Source organism: Phalangium opilio, unplaced genomic scaffold, assembly GCF_054372755.1.
Source record: "Phalangium opilio isolate 3A_F unplaced genomic scaffold, DU_Popi_V2 ptg000009l_1, whole genome shotgun sequence".
NCBI classification, from domain to species: Eukaryota; Metazoa; Arthropoda; class Arachnida; order Opiliones; family Phalangiidae; genus Phalangium; species Phalangium opilio.
The window spans coordinates 2,334,690-2,353,634 of NW_028324146.1; the positions used below are offsets into that span (position 1 = coordinate 2,334,690).

Genomic DNA, 18,945 nt, shown 5'->3' on the forward strand with positions numbered 1-18,945 from the left:
ACATACCGTTAAATTGACCCAGTAAAGGTCAAAGTTCAAGAGGCAAAATACAAATTGAATACGGTGAATGTTGGGTTAGCTTTGAACATAGAAAGGATTAAGGATAGCGAGGGGTTGGACACTAACTTTATTTTTTTTTAAGTTGCGACTACAATATTATAAATTTGCTTAAAAAGTAAAGATGACCAGGAAATGGAAAATATTATTTACTTGTACCAAATTATGCTTAATTAGAGATTAATCATAATGCTAAAGCATTACGGGTGTGGAATATTGCGCTCTTTACAAGCTTAAAGGCCGACTTCCAGCGAAAAGGGTTCTAGCGAACTGAAAACCGAGCATCGAGACTAACAATGAAGCGACCATGCCGATTTTTGAATCCCCGCTTGGTCAAAAGTTGGAAAGATTCTAGCTAACTGAAAGCCGTGCAATGCGGTTCTATCGAAATGAAGATGAACAAATGAAGTCCTTTTAAATTTATTTCCTCTCGAATTTTTGCTTTCCCCTGAAGAAAATTCTGTATTGTTCATCTTCAGTTCGCTTGAACCACATAACACGGCTTTCAATTAGCTAGAACCCTTGTAACTTTCACCCCAGCGGGGATTCGAAAATCGACACGGTCGCTCGATTGTTAGTCTCGATGCTCGGTTTTCAGTTCGCTAGAACCCTTTTTTATGGAAGTCGGCCTTTAATGGCTTGAGGTTTGTCGCCATCCCAACCCTGAGAATAACTCAATCAAACCACTTTTGAAACCTTTTCCAATAGTGTTACTGATACCAAACAAGCAAACAAATCACTTTATTAAACACAAGATTATTCCAAATATTAATTAGCACTTTTTTTCTAAATCTGCGATTAAGTAGTGTGTTTGGCTTGGATATTGCAAAGTTCAACTGTACCTTAAAGCTTTCATGTTATAAAAATAATTCCTAAAATTAAATAGACAATCTCATATTCGGATTGATTTTGGATTATTTTTGTTTTTGAGCTTATGATTCATTCCCTCATTAACATAGTCTGGGGTAAATCAAGCAGCTCCAAGTGAATCCAGCTTTCATGTAATTCCCGAAAATATATTTTAAAATTGAAATCTTGAAAAACCTTTTTTCCAATTTGAAAACCTGGCAAGTGTCCAACCCCTCGTGAAACGCTCATGTTGAATGTGTAAATTTGTCACGGTTGCAAATTGCACAATAGCAAATATGAATCTTGTTTGAATTGAAGAATCAAGTTTCAAAGATGCAGTTCAAAGTCAACCAAGGCTATTTGGGCACATATGGGGGAATCGAACCAATCAGAAGAGCTTCCCAGTTTGTGGTATATAAGGCGATGATATTCTTTGATATTCTTTAATTTTCATCATTTTTCTGTCACACGTTGATTGAAGAGGATAAATAGGACCCAAACGCACAATCCAAGTAAGTTGAACAAAAACTTTTCTTCTCTTTTAGTTTGTACTCTGCCATTTTTCCAAACTGATTTAGTAGACTTAATTTATGGGATATTTTGCTGAATTAGTAAACTTAATTTTAGTTTTATTTTGTCTAATTAATAGACTTGATTTATGGGTTATTTATAGACTTGATTTATGGGTTATTTATAGACTTGATTTATGGGTTATTTATAGACTTGATTTATGGGTTATTTATAGACTTGATTTATGGGTTATTTATAGACTTGATTTAAGGGTTATTTATAGACTTTATTTATGGGTTCTTTATAGACTTGATTTATGGGTTATTTATAGACTTGATTTATGGGTTCTTTATAGACTTGATTTATGGGTTATTTATAGACTTGATTTATGGGTTCTTTATAGACTTGATTTATGGGTTATTTATAGACTTGATTTATGGGTTATTTATAGACTTGATTTAAGGGTTATTTATAGACTTTATTTATGGGTTCTTTATAGACTTGATTTATGGGTTATTTATAGACTTGATTTATGGGTTCTTTATAGACTTGATTTATGGGTTACTTATAGACTTGATTTAAGGGTTATTTATAGACTTGATTTATGGGTTATTTATAGACTTGATTTATGGGTTCTTTATAGACTTGATTTATGGGTTATTTATAGACTTGATTTATGGGTTCTTTATAGACTTGATTTATGGGTTCTTTATAGACTTGATTTATGGGTTATTTATAGACTTAATTTATGAATAAATTAGCCAAATTACAAAACTGCTCTTTATCAGTCATTAAGCCAAGTTATAAAACTGGTCTTTATAAGTCATTAACCCAAAATATAGGACGAAATTCCTAGGCCATTTTTATACTAACTGAGACCCCGTGTTTAGAACAGCAGCCCTAGTTCTTTTCAATGTTTACCACTAATTTAAACCTTAAAGTTAGCAGAGTGACCAAATCTATATCTATATAATGAATGTTGAAATTTTTTAACTAACTTAAGGGAATTACCACGTGGGAGATTTTTGCAAAAGAGAAATCTTAATTTAGCAAATTGGTTTTCCAAAAATTGTCTCTCAACACAGTAAGACCTGAAAAACCCCCTTTAGTCAAAACTCTATGGTACTAAATACTATATATATTTAAAGTAAGGCGCTAGGAATTAATTTAGCTTCAATGATTGTTAATAATTGAATTAAGATAGGCAAAGCTATAAAATAGAGGCCTCGGTTTTGCACGATCCTTTTGAACTATGGCTATTCAAAAGATATCGGACAACACTGTAGGACCAAACCCCCTTTAGTCAAAACACTATATACAATGCGGTGCAAACGCACTGGCCTTTTTAATAAGCGAATGTTTTATTTGAATCTTTACAGGCTCCGAGTGAAGAAATGCAGGACGACAAGGAATTAAGCGTTATTTGCCTTTTGTCAAATGGATTAGGTAATAACTATTCCATCACTTGATAACATTTAATAATAAGCCACTCTCTTGTTGTTCCCTTAACGGAAATTAGTTCAATGCAAAACTAAAATTACTTGCGAGTTAATTGCAGGCCCATTATTTTTTTAGTTTAGGTTTAATCACTGCATTAATCTAACATGTTTTTCCTTGTGTTTATTTTTACAGCCGGTGGTTCTTACACGTGCGACTTTCAAATGAGCCCGACGGAGGTTTGTGGTCGAAATTTCAAAAGCAAGCCGACATGGAGAGCTCATATCCGGCGCCACCAGAACGTCGCCGAGAAGCGCTACCAGTGTCAGGAATGCCAGAAATGCTTCGGACAAAAATCTACTTTGACGAACCACACTAGGACTCATACGGGGGAAAGACCCTTCGAATGCGACTATAAAGGTTGCGGCAGCGCCTTCGCTGACGTATCTTCTCTCAACAAACACGTTCGCACCCACACCAACGTCCGGCCTTACATTTGCCAAGTTTGCACTCGCGCCTTTACGCAAAGTGGAAACATGCACCGTCACATGAGGCTTAAACACCGAATTGGCAAAGAGAACCGACAGCCCGCCAATCCCAAAATACCCCGTCGAGCTGCCAAAGCCAGTCAAATCCGAGAGCCCGCCAAACCCAAATTACCACCTCAAGCTGCCAAACCCAGCCAAGTCCGAGAGCCCTCCAAACCCAGTAAAGTCCAAGAGCCCTCCAAACCCAGTAAAGTCCAAGAGCTCTCCAAAACCAGTCAAGTCCGGAAGCCCTCCAAACCCCGCCAAGTCCGAGAGCCCTCCGAACCCCGCCAAGTCCGAGAGCCTTCCAAGCCCCGTCAAGTCCGAGAGCCCTCCAAACCCCGTAGAGTCCGAGAGCCCTCCAAACCCCGTCAAGTCCGAGAGACCTCCGAAGCCCATCAAGTCCGACAGACCACCAAACCCAAAATGCCACTTCAAGCTGAAAAAGTCGATGAAGTCCATCAGCCCGGCATACCCGATGAAGTCCAAGAACCCATTAAACCCGAAGAAATCCAAGAAACAACTACATCTTTTGAGGTCCACCGACCTGCCTCATCTAAAGAACGCCGCAATATCGCGAAACCCAAAAGATTGGAACAACCCACGGAAAAGTCACCAAAACGAAGGTTAATTATTTTTCTTGAATAAGCTTTCTTTTTAAAATATATTTTTAAGGTTTTAAAAATAAAGTCTTTTAACTTTCATTTACAAGTCTATTCATTTATTTCCTAAAAACATTTCTAAAATTTCCACAAACACATAATTACCTACAATTATATTTAGGCTTTATATTATAGTCACAATTAATGGAGTAGTTCAAATTTTCTGTTTTATTGGTATTTTGTAAGAAAGAATAATTAGACTGAAAGGGAGATTGCGGCTTAGATATTTTTAAGATTTAGTAGATTGCAAAGTTGATAGTCCTACCTCCTATAAAATCAAAAATCTCAGTATTATTTTAATTATTTTGTCATAATTTATCATTTTATAATTTAGTTAGGTGTAGTGATAAGTCTAATTAATTTAAATTCAGTGAAGAAATTTTCCATGCAGCCGCCTCAAAGGACTTGTTGGATTTAGCAAAGAGAGGAACCATCTACTCCATTTTCGCTAGGTGCGTGCCAAACAATTTTTCTTCTACAATAGATATAGGCCTATAAGGGTGCATGATTTGCATCGCAAAAACAATTGAATTATGTAGCATAAGCGGGAATAGAAAACTATAGCTTTCATATTTGCCATTCTGACAGTGCAAATGTATATTAATGTTTATATCTCTGAAGATGATCGCAAATAGAAAAGGATAAGCAGGCTGGAAGCCACAAGGAAAACAAACACAGAAGCAGGGTTTTCCAAAGCTTTCCAAGTTCTCAAAGACACCATTTGTCCTGTTATAAAATGCTTAGGATTTCAGAGTACTGTACTATGAAGGATATATAGTTTTTAGACAAGTGTTGCCAGTCATTTGCGAATGAAATTCCATAGCTATCTACAACACACTGAAAAGCTTTTATTTATGTTTCATTCGTGTCATTCAATTCCAAAGCAACCGTCAGTATCAGGACATGCAAGGGGGTTGATACATTGCCGTCGCTGAGCATTCTCGTGACACAAAGAGACTACAGCGCAAGCGCTAAAAAGCGAGATGGAAGGCGTCTTCCCCCCTAGTCACATTTAAGTGGTCAATTCTTAATGTATAAGTGCTCATGCAGATACGGTTTTGATGTAAAAAGGGTATAACATCACAAAACCCCAAGATTCATGAGGTAATTTTCTCGGCCATACTAGTGACTTGAGTCACAGCCCACTCGATCACGCAAGTTGCACGCGCTATAGAAGGTCGTTCAATCGGTCAAAAATCGAGAATATGGCCGGTTAGTACTCCTTGGTCGAAGGTGTCTAAAAATAAAACACCAAGAATCAAAAATGGACGCGAATATGATATTGTTTTTATACGAATAATTTTTATAACACGAAAACGTTTTAGGTACAGTTCTACTTTGCGGCATCCAAGTCAATCATTCTACTTGATCGCCGATATAAAAATAAACGTGCTAATTAATGTTTGGAATAATCTTGTATTTGTTCGGTTCAGTTTTAGAAGTGATTTGATTCAGTTCTTCTCACGGTAGGGATGACGGCAAATCCCAAGCCATTAAGCCTGTTAAGAGCGCCATATTCCAGACCGGTATTATTTTAGCATTTTGATTAAACCCTAATGAAGCATCATTTGGTAGATTTAAATAATATTTGCCAATTCCTGGTCACACTTTTTTAAGCCAATTTGTAACATTGCAATCACAACTGAAAAAAAGTTAGTGTCCAACCCCTCGCTATCCGTTCTATGTCCAAAGCAAACCCGACTTTGACTGTATTATTTTTTCCTACATAATGGATCATGAATTGAATTTGTATTTGGGAATTCCCATTTTAGCGCTGAATCCAACAACTGATAATATTCATATTGGAAACTTGAATTTTTAGCGCGAGGTGTCCTATCCCCCGTGTGTTTGCTTCACTTTAGGAATTACAGGAATATCTATTGCCATAAGTCTATTATGTAAGGTCCCCATAAGTATGAGTCCCCAATTAGTTCCTATAATACCGGCATTGTACTCGTATTAACATTTTGAAAATTTGGCGGGCACGATAAAAGCGCCATCTATAATTGCTAGGCTGTTTGCTTGTACGGAAATTAGGATAGGAGTTAGGATTTTCAACTTTTTCACCAATTGGGGAATGGCGGCGGGTACCGTTTACATTGCTGTTTATTTGGTAAAATCATGTCACATACTTTAAATATATCGGCGGAGACGAATAAAAGCGGTCATTGTCATCTTTACGTGGAGGATTAAGTTAAGTTACAAGATGAAAACAAGCTACACTTTCACTTAACTGAAGACTGAAGTAATGAATCTCAATCTGGCAGTTTTTCTTGACAAGGCTTTAAATTGCAAGGCTTAACCTCAGATTGAACATCTTTAACGGTGTTAAGAAGATAATCTAATAGTAACACTAGATACTTTTCGTGCAAATTGTTTCGTACTAACCTTGAATACATTATACCTCTTTATGTGTTAACTAAATGCACTTCTTCATTTAAATACTACTTTAGTTTAGGCTAATACCTCCCAGCTCCATTCCTGGCCGCCGCCATTTTTAATTCGATTACGTCAGCTCCACTCTGTGGTACCTCCAGAGTCCGACAGGGGCGATGAAATTTCCTTACCGGCTTCCTTTATTAGGGGCATTTGCTAATGACTTAAATTGACTTTGTTTCTGACTTATGGGGACCTTAAATAATAGACTTATGCTATTGCTGAAGATTATTGTGTTTACTGTTTCCCAATTTTTCATGTTAGTACACTTTACGGTTTCGTGAAAATGTATGATCAACTTTTAAATTTCGAGTCAAAAAATGGTACATAAGCTTCATTAGCAATTATTACTGTAGGTGCATGGTTCGAGGTTGTTTTAAGTCATAATTTGCCAAAAAAAATTATTATTCGCAATCACTCTAGTTGTCCAGTCCAGTAACCTTATTAGCCCGGGCTATGAAATAATATTTTCACAGTTTTCTCTTTCCCTTACAGGATCAAAATGTGAAAATATAATTTCAGAGCCCGGGCTAATAAGGTCACTAAACTGGACAACTAGAGTGATTGAGAATAATAATTTTTTTTTATAACTGAACCAAAAATGTGTCACAAGTTGGAAAACTCTGGAACACCCTGCTTCAGTGTTTGTTTTCTTTCTGGCTTCCACTCTGTAACTCTAATCTTTCCCTATTTGCAAACCTCTTTAGAGATATATATGATAATCGTCTAAATGTCGAACTGTTGACAAATGCCATATGCATTTGAGAAAGTTTGTTTTTTTATCAGTCACAATTCTTTCCCGCATGCTTGATATCAGCAACACTGGGAAGCTTTTTTCTCTTTGGTGCAGTTCCTCGAGGTTTTGGCACGAAACCCTATCATTAAAGGTATCAAGTGTCTTGCTATAAGTTGTCAAGCTTAAAAAAATTAAATTGAAACGGTAAAATTAATTCCATTTACGTCATGGCGCATTCTGCATTGCCTTAATCACTTTATATTATACAGGATGCAGAAACGACTGTGCAGGAACCACAGAACATAAATTATGCAGGACTAGCAAAGCATTCCTTTTAAAACCTCATCTTATCAATCATGCAATATCTCCGTACAAGGTAAAGGGTTAAATAAGCCTAAACGGAATTTTGGTCCTCTACTATTCACCGTTCAAGTAGGAACCCTATTCTTTAGTGTAAAGGCAAATAATGATTTTAATAAAAACATTAACATGTAAAAATATACTAAACCTAAGAACATTTATGAGGGAACTAGAATAATATGGCCTAGGAGGCTAGGAGGATATATCCTCCGAGAAATGGCGACCCTTCCCCTGTGCGTTGATTTCTCGGCAAGTATTTAATGGAATGGTCTATTCTCTATTGTATTACCTGCCGGATAAGAAGGCTAAATAACACAAAAAAAAGGGAAAATGCCTCAACACTAATTTCCCAGAAATTAAGGAAAGACTTTCGTTTTGCTTATCCTCGGTGGTTGTTAAAGTCAATAACAACTTTGAAATAAACCAATTTCACAAAAAGATCTTTAGTCTACGTACTAGAGCAAAGGTAAATAAGCGACTACGCAAAAATTTATATATCATGAGCCCTGGTAAACATTTCGGCAATATTTCAAATATTGTTTTTTAGTTTATTAGATAATCAAGTTCTTAATTTATAAACCAAGCTTCATAAAAAGCTAAAATACAAAAGGCATATGGAAACCAATCTCCCCTTTCCTAGCAGACGTTATATCGACCTTGAAAACCCTGAAAAATCCAAGCAGCTCATCTTTCAACAAATAAAATGGCTGCTCTCTCTTATAAATAATTGGATTCGAGGAAGAATTCAAAAATTCACTGTGCATGCACTCTGATATATCGACAAAAACAACCAATTTTTACCATTTTTCAAATACAAATATAATTAAACATCAGTTCATAAAATATTGTAGTCTCTAATTTGTTTTCGTAAAATTCAAGTTTGCAAAGTGAATATTATCAGTTGATGGATTCAGCGCTGAAACGGGAATTCCCGGACTTATCAGTTATTGTCTGTTTGTAGTAACAATTCTGCAAATATGAATGTTTGACAAAGAAATTTCCAAACTACAGCTGTCTGATAACAATGCCGAACATTGCGTTAAATCGGCCCAGTAAAGGTCAAAGTTCAAGAGGCCAAATACAAATTCAATTCATGGACGTTCATGGTCCATTATGTAGGAAAAATAATACGGTCAAAGTTGGGTTCGCTTTGGACATAGAACGGATAGCGAGGGGTTGGACACTATAGTCTGTCAAACGAAAGAAGAGCCCTGAGAAATTTGTCCAAATTGGTGTCGCCACCATCGACCCCATAGTACTTTATCAACTTGCTTTGTTTTGTCAATTGTCGTCTGTAATATAGTCTGCAATTATGTCATTAAAATATATTGCAATGCTAGTTCAACAAAGATAAAACTGGTGTCTTGTCGTTAATTTTGTTTTATATTCTTTAATACTCGATGATCGTAAAAAACCATGAAACAAAAACATATTAAATATATATTGCAAAATGTATTGGTTCTATTGCGATTAAGCCTATCTGTTTATAGCAGACTAAATTACAGACGACTATTGACAAAACAAAACAAGTTGATAAAGTACTATGGGGTCGATGGTGGCGACACCAATTTGGACAAATTTCTCAGGGCTCTTCTTTCGTTTGACAGACTTATAACTTTATTGTTTTTTCAGTTGTGATTAAAATGTTATTTATTGGATTAAAGTGTGACCAGGAATTGGCAAATATTATTTAAATCTACCAAATGATGCTTCATTAGAGATTAATCATAATGCTAAAATAATACCGGTGTGGAATATGGCGCTCTAAACAGGCTTAATGGCTAGGGATTTGCCGTCATCCCTACCTTGTGAAGAACTGAATCAAATCACTTCTAAAACCTTTTCCAATAGTGTTACTGATACCAAAAAAATACAAGATTATTCCAAACATTAATTAGTACGTTTATTTTTATATCGGCGATCAAGTAGAATGATTGACTTGGATGCCGCAAAGCAGAACTTTACCTAAAAAGCTTTCATGTTTTAAAAATAATTGGTAAAAATTAAATAGCTTGCTGATTTAGAGTTAAACACAATCTCTTATTCACTTCCATTTTGGATTCTTTTGTTTTTGAGCGGATGATTCATTCCCTAATTAACATTGAACAAACATTTTTCCGCGGTAAAGAAAACAGTTCAAATTGAATCCTGCTTTCATGCAATTCCCGAAAATAATATTTAAAAACATATTGAAAAACCTGGCAAGTGTCCAACCCCTCGTGAAACGCTCATGTTGAATATTTACATTTGTCACGGTTGCGCATCTAACAATAGCAAATATGAATCTTGTTTGAAATGAAGAATCAAGTTTCAAAGATTCAGTTCAAAGGCCACAAAGACTATTTGGGCTCTTTTGGGGAATCGAACCAATCAGACGAGCTTCCCATTTTTGGATTTCTGTACCGTAATTACTTCATTTTCATCATTTTTCTGTCACACGTTGATTGAAGAGGTAACATGGGACTCAAACGCACCATCCAAGTAAGTTCAACACAATACTTTTTTTCTCTTTTATAGTTTAAACTCTGCTTAATTTATGGGATATTTCGCCGAAATAGTAAACTTAATTTTAGGTTTTTTTTGTTCAATTATTAGACTTAATTTATGGGAAATTTCGCCGAATTAGTAAACTTAATTTTAGGTTTATTTTTTCCAATTAATAGACTTGATATATGGGTTTTTATAGACTTGATTTACGGGTTATTTATAGACTTGATTTATGGGTTGTTTAAAGACTTGATTTATGGGTTGTTTAAAGACTTGATTTATGGGTTATTTATAGACTTGATTTATGGGTTATTTATAGACTTGATTTATGGGTTATTTATAGACTTGATTTATGGGTTATTTGTAGACTTAATTTTTGAATAAATTAGCCGAAATACAACTGCTCTTTATAAGTCATTAAACCAAATTATAAAACTGGTCTTTACAAGTCAAATTATAGGACCAATTTCATAGGCCACTCTGCATATTTTATATAAAATAAGACCCCGTGTTTAAAGCAGCAGTCCTAGCTCTTTTCAATGTTTACCACTAATTTAAACCTTAAAGCTTGCAGAGTGTCTAAATCAATAATTATGAAATAAAAGTTGAAAATTTAGGGGCAGTTTTTTTACTAACTTATAGTGAAATGAGGGAAGTAACACGTGGGAGATTTTTATAAAAGAAAACTCTTAATTTACCTAATTGGCTAAGTAAATAATGTCGGTTAACACCGTAGGACCTGGAAAACCCCTATAGTTAAAAATATATAAGCTGCGGTGGCGGTGGCTTTTTAAATAAATGAATGTTTTATTTCAATCTTTACAGGTTCCGAGTGAAGAAATGCATGACGACAAGGAATTAAGCGTTATTTGCCTTTTGTCAAATGGACTAGGTAAGAACTATTCCATCACTCTATAATATATAACAATTAGCCACTCTCTTGTTGTTCCCTTAACGGAAATTAATTCAAGGCGAAACTAAAAGTTATTTCTCAGTTAATTGCAGGCCCATTATGATTATTGTTTTAATTTAGTTTTTATCACTGGGTTAATCTCACATGTTTTCCCTTGTGTTTATTTTTACAGCCGGTGGTTCTTACACGTGCGACTTTCAAATGAGCCCGACGGAAGTTTGTGGTCGAAATTTCAAAAGCAAGCCGACATGGAGAGCTCATATCCGGCGCCACCAGAACGTCGCCGAGAAGCGCTACCAGTGCCACGAATGCCAGAAATGTTTCGGCCAGAAATCGACACTGACGAACCACGCTAGGACTCATACGGGGGAAAGACCCTTCGAATGCGACTATAAAGGTTGCGGAAGCGCCTTCGCTGACGTATCCTCTCTCAACAAACACGTTCGCACCCACACCAACGTCCGGCCTTACATTTGCCAAGTCTGCACTCGCGCCTTCACGCAAAGTGGAAACATGCACCGTCACATGAGGCTTAAACACCGAGTTGGCAAAGAAAACCGACCGCCTGTCAAACCCAAGTTACCTCGTCAAGCTTCGAAACCAGGTCAAGTTCGACAGCCCGCCAAACCCAAATTACCACCTCCAGCTGCTAAACCCAGCCAAGTCCGAGTACCTTCTAAACCCCGTCATGTCCAACAGACTGCCAAACCCAAAATCCCAGCACCTCAAGCTGCTAAATCCGATGAAGTAAAACCGCCCGCTAAGCCCTTTGAAGTTGAACAGCCCAGCATACCCGTTGAAGTTGAACAGCCCATCATACCCGTTGAAGTTGAACAGCCCATCATACCCGTTGAAGTTGAACAGCCCATCATACCCGTTGAAGTTGAACAGCCCAGCATACCCGTTGAAGTTGAACAGCCCAGCATACCCGTTGAAGTCCAACAATCCAGCATACCCGATGATGTCCAACAGCCCGCCAAATCCAAAGAAATCTAACAACCCGCCAAACCCGAAGAAGTCCCACAGCCCGGCATATCCGATGAAGTCCAAGAGCCAACTACGCTAGTTGAAGTCCGCCGACCTGTCTCGTCCAAAGAACGCCGCAATATCGCGAAACCCAAAAGATTACAACAACACACGGAAAAGTCACCAAAACGGGGGTTAATTATTTTTCTTGGATAAGCTTTATTTTTAAAACCATAAAAATAAATTTTAAAATGAAAGTCTTTTAGCTTCGATACACAGCTTGATTCTTTTTTTTTCTAAAAACATTTCTAAAATTTCCACAATGACAAAATTACCTACAAGTATATTATTTAGGCTTTATATTATAGTCGCAATTAATGGAGTAGTTTAAATTTTCTGTTTTATTGGCACTTCGAATGAAAGAATAATTATGCTGAAATGGAGATTGCGGCTTCAGATAATCTTAATATCTAATTCCGTGAGTTATGATTTAGTAGACTAACAAGTTGTTAGTCATACATCCTATAAAATCCGAAATCTCAGTAGTTTTTTAAGTTAGATTTTACAATTAAGTTAGGTGTAGTGATAAGCCTAATTAATTTAAATTCAGTGAAGAAAGTTTCCAGCCGCCACAAAGGACTTGGTGGATGGAGCAAAGAGAGGAACCATCTACTCCATTTTCGCTAGGTGAGTGCCAACAAATTTTATTTTGCAATATATAAGGGTGCATCCCAAAAACAATTTAATTATGCAGCATAAGCGAGAATAGAAAACTATAGCTTGCGTATTTGCCGTTATGACAGTTATCGTTTGGAAATTTCTTTGGCAAACATTCATATTTGCAAAAATGTTACTGTGAACAGTCAATAATAAATAAGTCCGGGAATTCCCATTTTAGCGCTGAATCCAACAACAGATAATATTCACTTTGCGAACTTGAATTCTACGAAAACAAATTAAAGCCTACATTATTTTATAAATTATCTGATGTTTAATTATAGGTCTATTTGAAAAAGAGTAAAAATTGTGAATTTTTGAATTCTCCGTCAGGTCCAAGTGTTTATAAGAGAGAACCCTTACCGAAAAAAAACCTCTTAAAAACGTCTTCAGCCCAACCTAAGACGTGTTTTAGAGGTGGTTTTTTCGGTAAGGGAAGAACCATTTTATTTGATGAAAGTTAAGGTACCTCGGTTTTTTAAGGGTTTTCAATGTCTATCTATAGATTAATGGCACCTCCCTTTCTTTGGCTACGTTATGTTCTATGAGAAATTAACATGTAGTGACACTACTCTATAGTCAGTTAGGGAAGGGGAGAGTGGTTAATTTATTTGTCTTTTGTAATTTAGCTTATTTTTGAAATTTGGCTCATAAATTAAGAACTTCATTATCTAATATACAAAAACTTCTTTGTTTGGACCAAGACCGAGAAAACCAACGATATGAGTGAGGTTTATCAATTGACTGAAGTCCAGATATTGAAATTTTTCTTTAAGTATTTTTAGTAGTTTAATCCTTAATCACTATTTAATTCAATCAACTGATTTTACTCTTAATCGATCTATTCCCTCTAAATTTATTCAAAAAATTGCATATCTCCGCTTTTTCAAGAACAATTCCATTTTCCGAAAACGTCATTTTATCATGAAATTAATTATTTTGAAGGGAGTACGTTTAGAGGGATCAATAATTAATATTTGAAATATTCTACTGAATTTCTAAGAAGAGCACCCATACACTGCAATCACGGATGACTGCAAAATTTTATATCATAACTCGTTTAGAGTGAAGTGATTTATGTATTAATTCCGCTGAAAAGAATATAAAATGACATTGGACAGTACTGAGAAATTTTTTTATAAAATATTTTTCCCGTCCATGAAAGGAGAGCTACCTACTAAAAGGTACCAACCACATGGGACAACAGTTGTTCCTTTTCCTTTGATAAACGACATTATTTTATTAGTCCGAGCAAAATAAATTACTCTTAATCATATTTTATCGAATATCAGTTTTCTCAACAAATTGTAACCGTTGAAAAAACATTTTTGGTGCAAACTTGAAAATTTCTCAAGCCACTAACATTTAAACCAATGTCCGTCAAGGTGCTTACAAGTTAAGGAACATCGATACGAAATCCCTTCAAAATATTTAATTTCACGATAAAATGTTTTCGGAAAATGGAATTGTTCTTGAAAAAGCGGAGATATGCAATTTTTTGAATAAATTTAGAGGGAATAGATCGATTAAGAGTAAAATCAGTTGATTGAATTAAATAGTGATTAAGGATTAAACTACTAAAAATACTTAAAGAAAAATTTCAATATCTGGACTTCAGTCAATTGATAATCCTCACTCATATCGTTGGTTTTCTCGGTCTTGGTCCAAACAAAGACGTTTTGGTATAATATCTGTCACTTCAGTCTTAAGGCAGTAGTCAACTCTTAAAAGGCTGAAAATGTCATTTCCCGTCCCTATTATCTAAGGAACCAAAAATGCTATTAGTTAGCGGTTTTGAATAAAATATAAATCGAAATCATCTTTGGTTTGTCATACATTATTGATAATGATGGCAAGAGATATTAGTGAGTATTAATTAAAATTAATAGCCTTTTCAATATCGTAAAATTATTAACTATTTAATTTCGTAAAACTGTTTACTTCTTAAATAAGTGTGTTGAGAAAGTTACGTGTGTTAAACTAAAAAAAAAGGAATGTGCTATAATCTATTTAAGAAGCTGTCTGTAAAATCATTCTTGCAATCAGCCTATGTAAATTCCCTCTAAGAAGATCATGGGTGCATTGATTATGGCTAAAAGTGCGCCTCTTATTAGGGTAGAAAGAAGCTAAAATACCATTTTTTTAGAAAATTTCTGGCAATAAACAAGATAATTAGCAATAATCAGGGGTAAAAACAAATCCAATTTAGCAAAATTTTGGAAAAGGGGAAATATATTCAGTTGATAAAACTTGATAATTCCAAAAACAGGTGAACATTTAGCCGCTCATAACAACCTAGCCTAACATAAGCTTAACCCTGTATCTAAACCTAACAAGGATCTATTACATCATAAATCAAATGGGTCTTAGGTTGCCTATTTATACCCTTGATGATCTATACATATTCTTGATTATTATAATAATTTGCCCTAAAATGTTAAACTTACAGTTTTGGAGACTTGGGAGACCACAAAATCCGAAATTGCGTTCTAACATATGAATGCTCACTGAGAATAGCCAAAATAAAATTAATATATAATTAAAAAATAATGAAACCCTGTATACCTAATATGGAAGTGTTGAATTAACTGCGCTTACGTAAACACCACTGTCTTAACTGCCAAGCGAAAACACTTTTTGTCATCTTTCAAGTACAAGTAGTATTTAAAAGTGTAAAACCTAGGGTTAGGAACTTAGGATATGTTTCTAGCATGAAACGAAGCAGACTATATCAAATTCCAAAACAGAGCTGGAAATCAGCTTTTTTTATAATCTTAAAGGACGAAAGACGCTAAAAAAGCAGTGTGGGAAATAAGGATTTTTTAAAAACTGGACCTGTGGCCAGTAGAGCCTAGGTATTTTAATTAAAAGACTGGCCACGGTGCCACCTACCACTTTTAGCCTAAAAAATCAGGCTTTCGTAATTTAGGGCCAAATTATCTATTCTGGACAATATTTGCTAGGGCGTAGGCTTAGTAGGTTAGTTTTTATAGTTATGGGTATTTAAAAATATTGGAGTCTTAAATTAAGAGTAATTGCTAAATTAAAAAATCGGCCCGTAGGGAGGGAGTTGACACTCCATTGCTATCTTCCCATAGACTCTAATACAATCAAAAGCAGCAGGCTGCCTTTCCCTAGAGACCAGACCCAAACAAGACTACCGAGAGAGATTATCTTCCCTTTAGCCATGCTTTAGCTAACTGCAAAAATCACTTCATCTACAGATTCTACACTGTGTAGAGCGTAGACAGACATACGAAACCCACCCATATTCCCACTCCCACATACACAATTCAGGCCAATCAAAGCAAACAGCATAGAAGCAAAGACGAGACAGGGATTAACATAGTATTTATTTAATGATCCAAAATCTTGAGGGGGAAAACTTTGAATTAATTAAGTGGCCACCAGGGCCAGTAGACCCCAAAGCGTTTAATTTTTAAACTGGCCCAGGTAATTTTTAAACTGGCTATTGGCCTGTGAAAGTGCCTTATTTCCCACACTGCTTTAAAGAGTATATTACACAGACTTACCAAAATTCAACTTAAGCCTTGGCCAAAACGAACGTCGAAAAATTACTTCAAACGATATTAAAACCTCTATTAACTGTAATTATTTACCTGAATTACTTTTTTAGACGAAAATTGGACCTGATAAAAACAATTTTGGTTTTTAAGGTCGTTATAGTTCATTCGAAAATCCAAATAAAGGTGTTAAAGCTCGGATGAAATATCAAAAAATTAATTAGCGTTGCTTTACTGTCGTCTGCTATGAAATAAACTTTCTTACTGTCGTCTGCTATGAAATAGGGAATTCGAGGCATAATTAATTAGTTAAATTACAAAAGTTAGACTTCATTTATTTAAAAACTAAACCGGTAAGTTTCTCATTTAGTAAATGCTTGTTAATTTGAAAGTATTCCGAAAACTAACTTCGCTGTAGTTTTTCCGTATCGCCTATGACAATTTCCCTAAAAAACCGGGTAAAATGTAATGCTTTTTCTATGGGACGCTAACCCTAAAAAGGTGATTTTTCGTTTAACATTACAAACGGGTATAAAGTAATTTCTACAAGGGCCTACCGGCCCTGTAGAATAAACTAAAAAAAATACTTCAAGTATTGCTGAAATGTTTCACCAAGTGGAAGATATTTTCATTACATCAATTTCAATGTCTTTAAAATTAAACATCTAATATATATTGTCTTACTGTCATTAAAATTCACAATGTTATAAAAGACCGTTTTTTTTGGCAAAAATTCCACAAGGCTCATAGTCACAACATTTATACATGCTTCACTTTCACTTAGTTCTAGTATGTTGCCAAACTAAATAGTTTTCAGGTGCGCCATCTGGTGGCCAAGATAGCCTCCTAGTGGGTTTAAGTGTGTTTTGACGTTTGTAATGTGTAAAGAGCTTCATTTCTGTGTTATGATATGATAAAAGATTCAATAGTAAACACGCTCAATGTTTTGCAGAAATTAAGTGGGGGACATATATAAAATTCGTCATCTTATAAATTATTCCCAAGACTTTTCACTAATTGTGACAATAAAAATCCATCATGATGTTGAATGTTCAATATGTAGAAAAAATTTAAAACTTTATTGGACAAATATATTGATCATATTTCACACAATCTATTAAAATATATTGAAGATACGTTTGTCACAATAAAGAAATATGATGTTCCATGGTCCGCGTACAATTTTATCGAGAATTTTATTGACCAAACATAACATATAAAGCGTTAGATACACTGACTTTATATAGTTTTATTTGAATACGAAATATTATTCATTGTTTGAATAACATTTTGAGCAATAAAAATTCACTAAAAAGATATGTTCAAGATTTTACGCAAATATTGTCCAAAATTTACTGCAAATGCTTGTCCATTTCCTAAAATATTGTAACACACTTTGTAATTTACGTAACGGCCCCACGTTTTTTTGCGCAAAGAAAGAAATTCAAAGTGAATCCTGCTTTTATGTAATTCCCGAAAATTTGTTAAAAAATTAAAATCTCGAAATAGTTTATTTTTTCTAATTTGAAAAAACTGGCGTGTGTCCCATTTATTGGTATATAAGGCGATGATATAATTGATATTGTTTAATTTTCATCATTTTTCTGTCACTCGTTGATTGAAGAGGTAACATGGGACCCAAACGCGGCACCATCCAAGTAAGTTGAAAACGAAACATTTCCTCTCATTTAATTTAGACTGAAAATTTATTTAACTATATTTATGTGAAAATTTGCCAAATTGATTTGGTAGAATTAATTTATGCGTTATTTTGCCAAAATAATTTATGGGATTTTTAGGAAGATTTTTTACAAATGAAAACTCTTAATTTAGCTAATTGGCTATGCAAAAAATGTCGGTCAACACTGTAGGACCTGATAAACCCCTACAGTTAAAAATATATACTGCGGTGCAAGCGCACTGGCTTTTTTAATAACTGAATGTTTTATTTGAATCTTTACAGTCATCGAGTGAAGAAATGCATGACGGCAAGGAATTAAGCTTTATTGGCCTTTTGTCAAATGCACTAGGTAAGACCTATTCCATCACTCTGTAATATTTAATAATTAGCCACTCTCTTGTTGTTGCCTTAACGGAAATTAGTTCAAGTCAAGACTACAATTACTTGTCAGTTAATGATTTTTTTTAGTTTAGGTTTAATCACTGGGTTGATCTAACATGTTTTTCATTGCGTTTATTTTTACAGCCGATGGTTCTTACACGTGCGACTTTCAAATGAGCCCGACGAAAGTTTGTGGTCGCAATTTTAAGAGCAAGTCGACATGGCGAGCTCATATCCGGCGCCACCAGAACGTCGCCGAGAAGCGCTACCAGTGTCAGGAATGCCAGAAATGTTTCTGCCAAAAAACTAGTCTGACGACCCACGCTAGGACTCATACGGGGGAAAGACCCTTCCTGTGCAAATACGAAGGTTGCGGCAGCGCCTTCGCTGACGTATCCGCTCTCAAAAAACACGTTCTTACCCACACCAACGTTCGGCCTTACATTTGCCAAGTCTGCACTCGAGCCTTCAAGCAAAGTGGAAACATGAACCGTCACATGAGGCTTAAACACCGAATTAGCAATGAAAACCGACAGCCCGCCAATCCCGAGTTACCTCGTCAAGCTGCCGAACCCAGTCAAGTCCGACAGCCCGCCAAAGCCAAAATGCCACCTCAGGCTGCCAAAACCGATGAAATACCAGAGCCCGCTAAACGCGTTGAAGTCCGACAGCTCGGCATACCCGATGAAGTCCAACAACCCA

The 18,945-nt window shown here is 35.5% G+C and overlaps 1 protein-coding gene and 1 long non-coding RNA gene across 2 annotated transcripts; both read left to right on the forward strand.

Moving 5' to 3' along the window:
- The first annotated feature begins 1,239 nt into the window (after positions 1–1,239).
- LOC149713124 (uncharacterized) lies at positions 1,240–12,076 on the forward strand. The gene is made up of 8 exons (XM_089849413.1): positions 1,240–1,310; positions 1,580–2,144; positions 2,796–2,862; positions 3,049–4,006; positions 4,414–4,494; positions 10,357–10,417; positions 10,887–10,953; positions 11,147–12,076. The coding sequence occupies exons 1-8, from the start codon at positions 1,240–1,242 to the stop codon at positions 11,968–11,970; spliced, it is 2,694 nt and encodes an 897-aa protein (XP_089705539.1). The 3' UTR covers positions 11,971–12,076.
- On the forward strand, positions 7,280–10,184 carry LOC149713125 (uncharacterized). The gene is made up of 3 exons (XR_016369022.1): positions 7,280–7,418; positions 7,484–8,040; positions 8,122–10,184. It is a non-coding gene; the product is annotated as an uncharacterized LOC149713125 (long non-coding RNA).
- Positions 12,077–18,945: the final 6,869 nt, after the last annotated feature.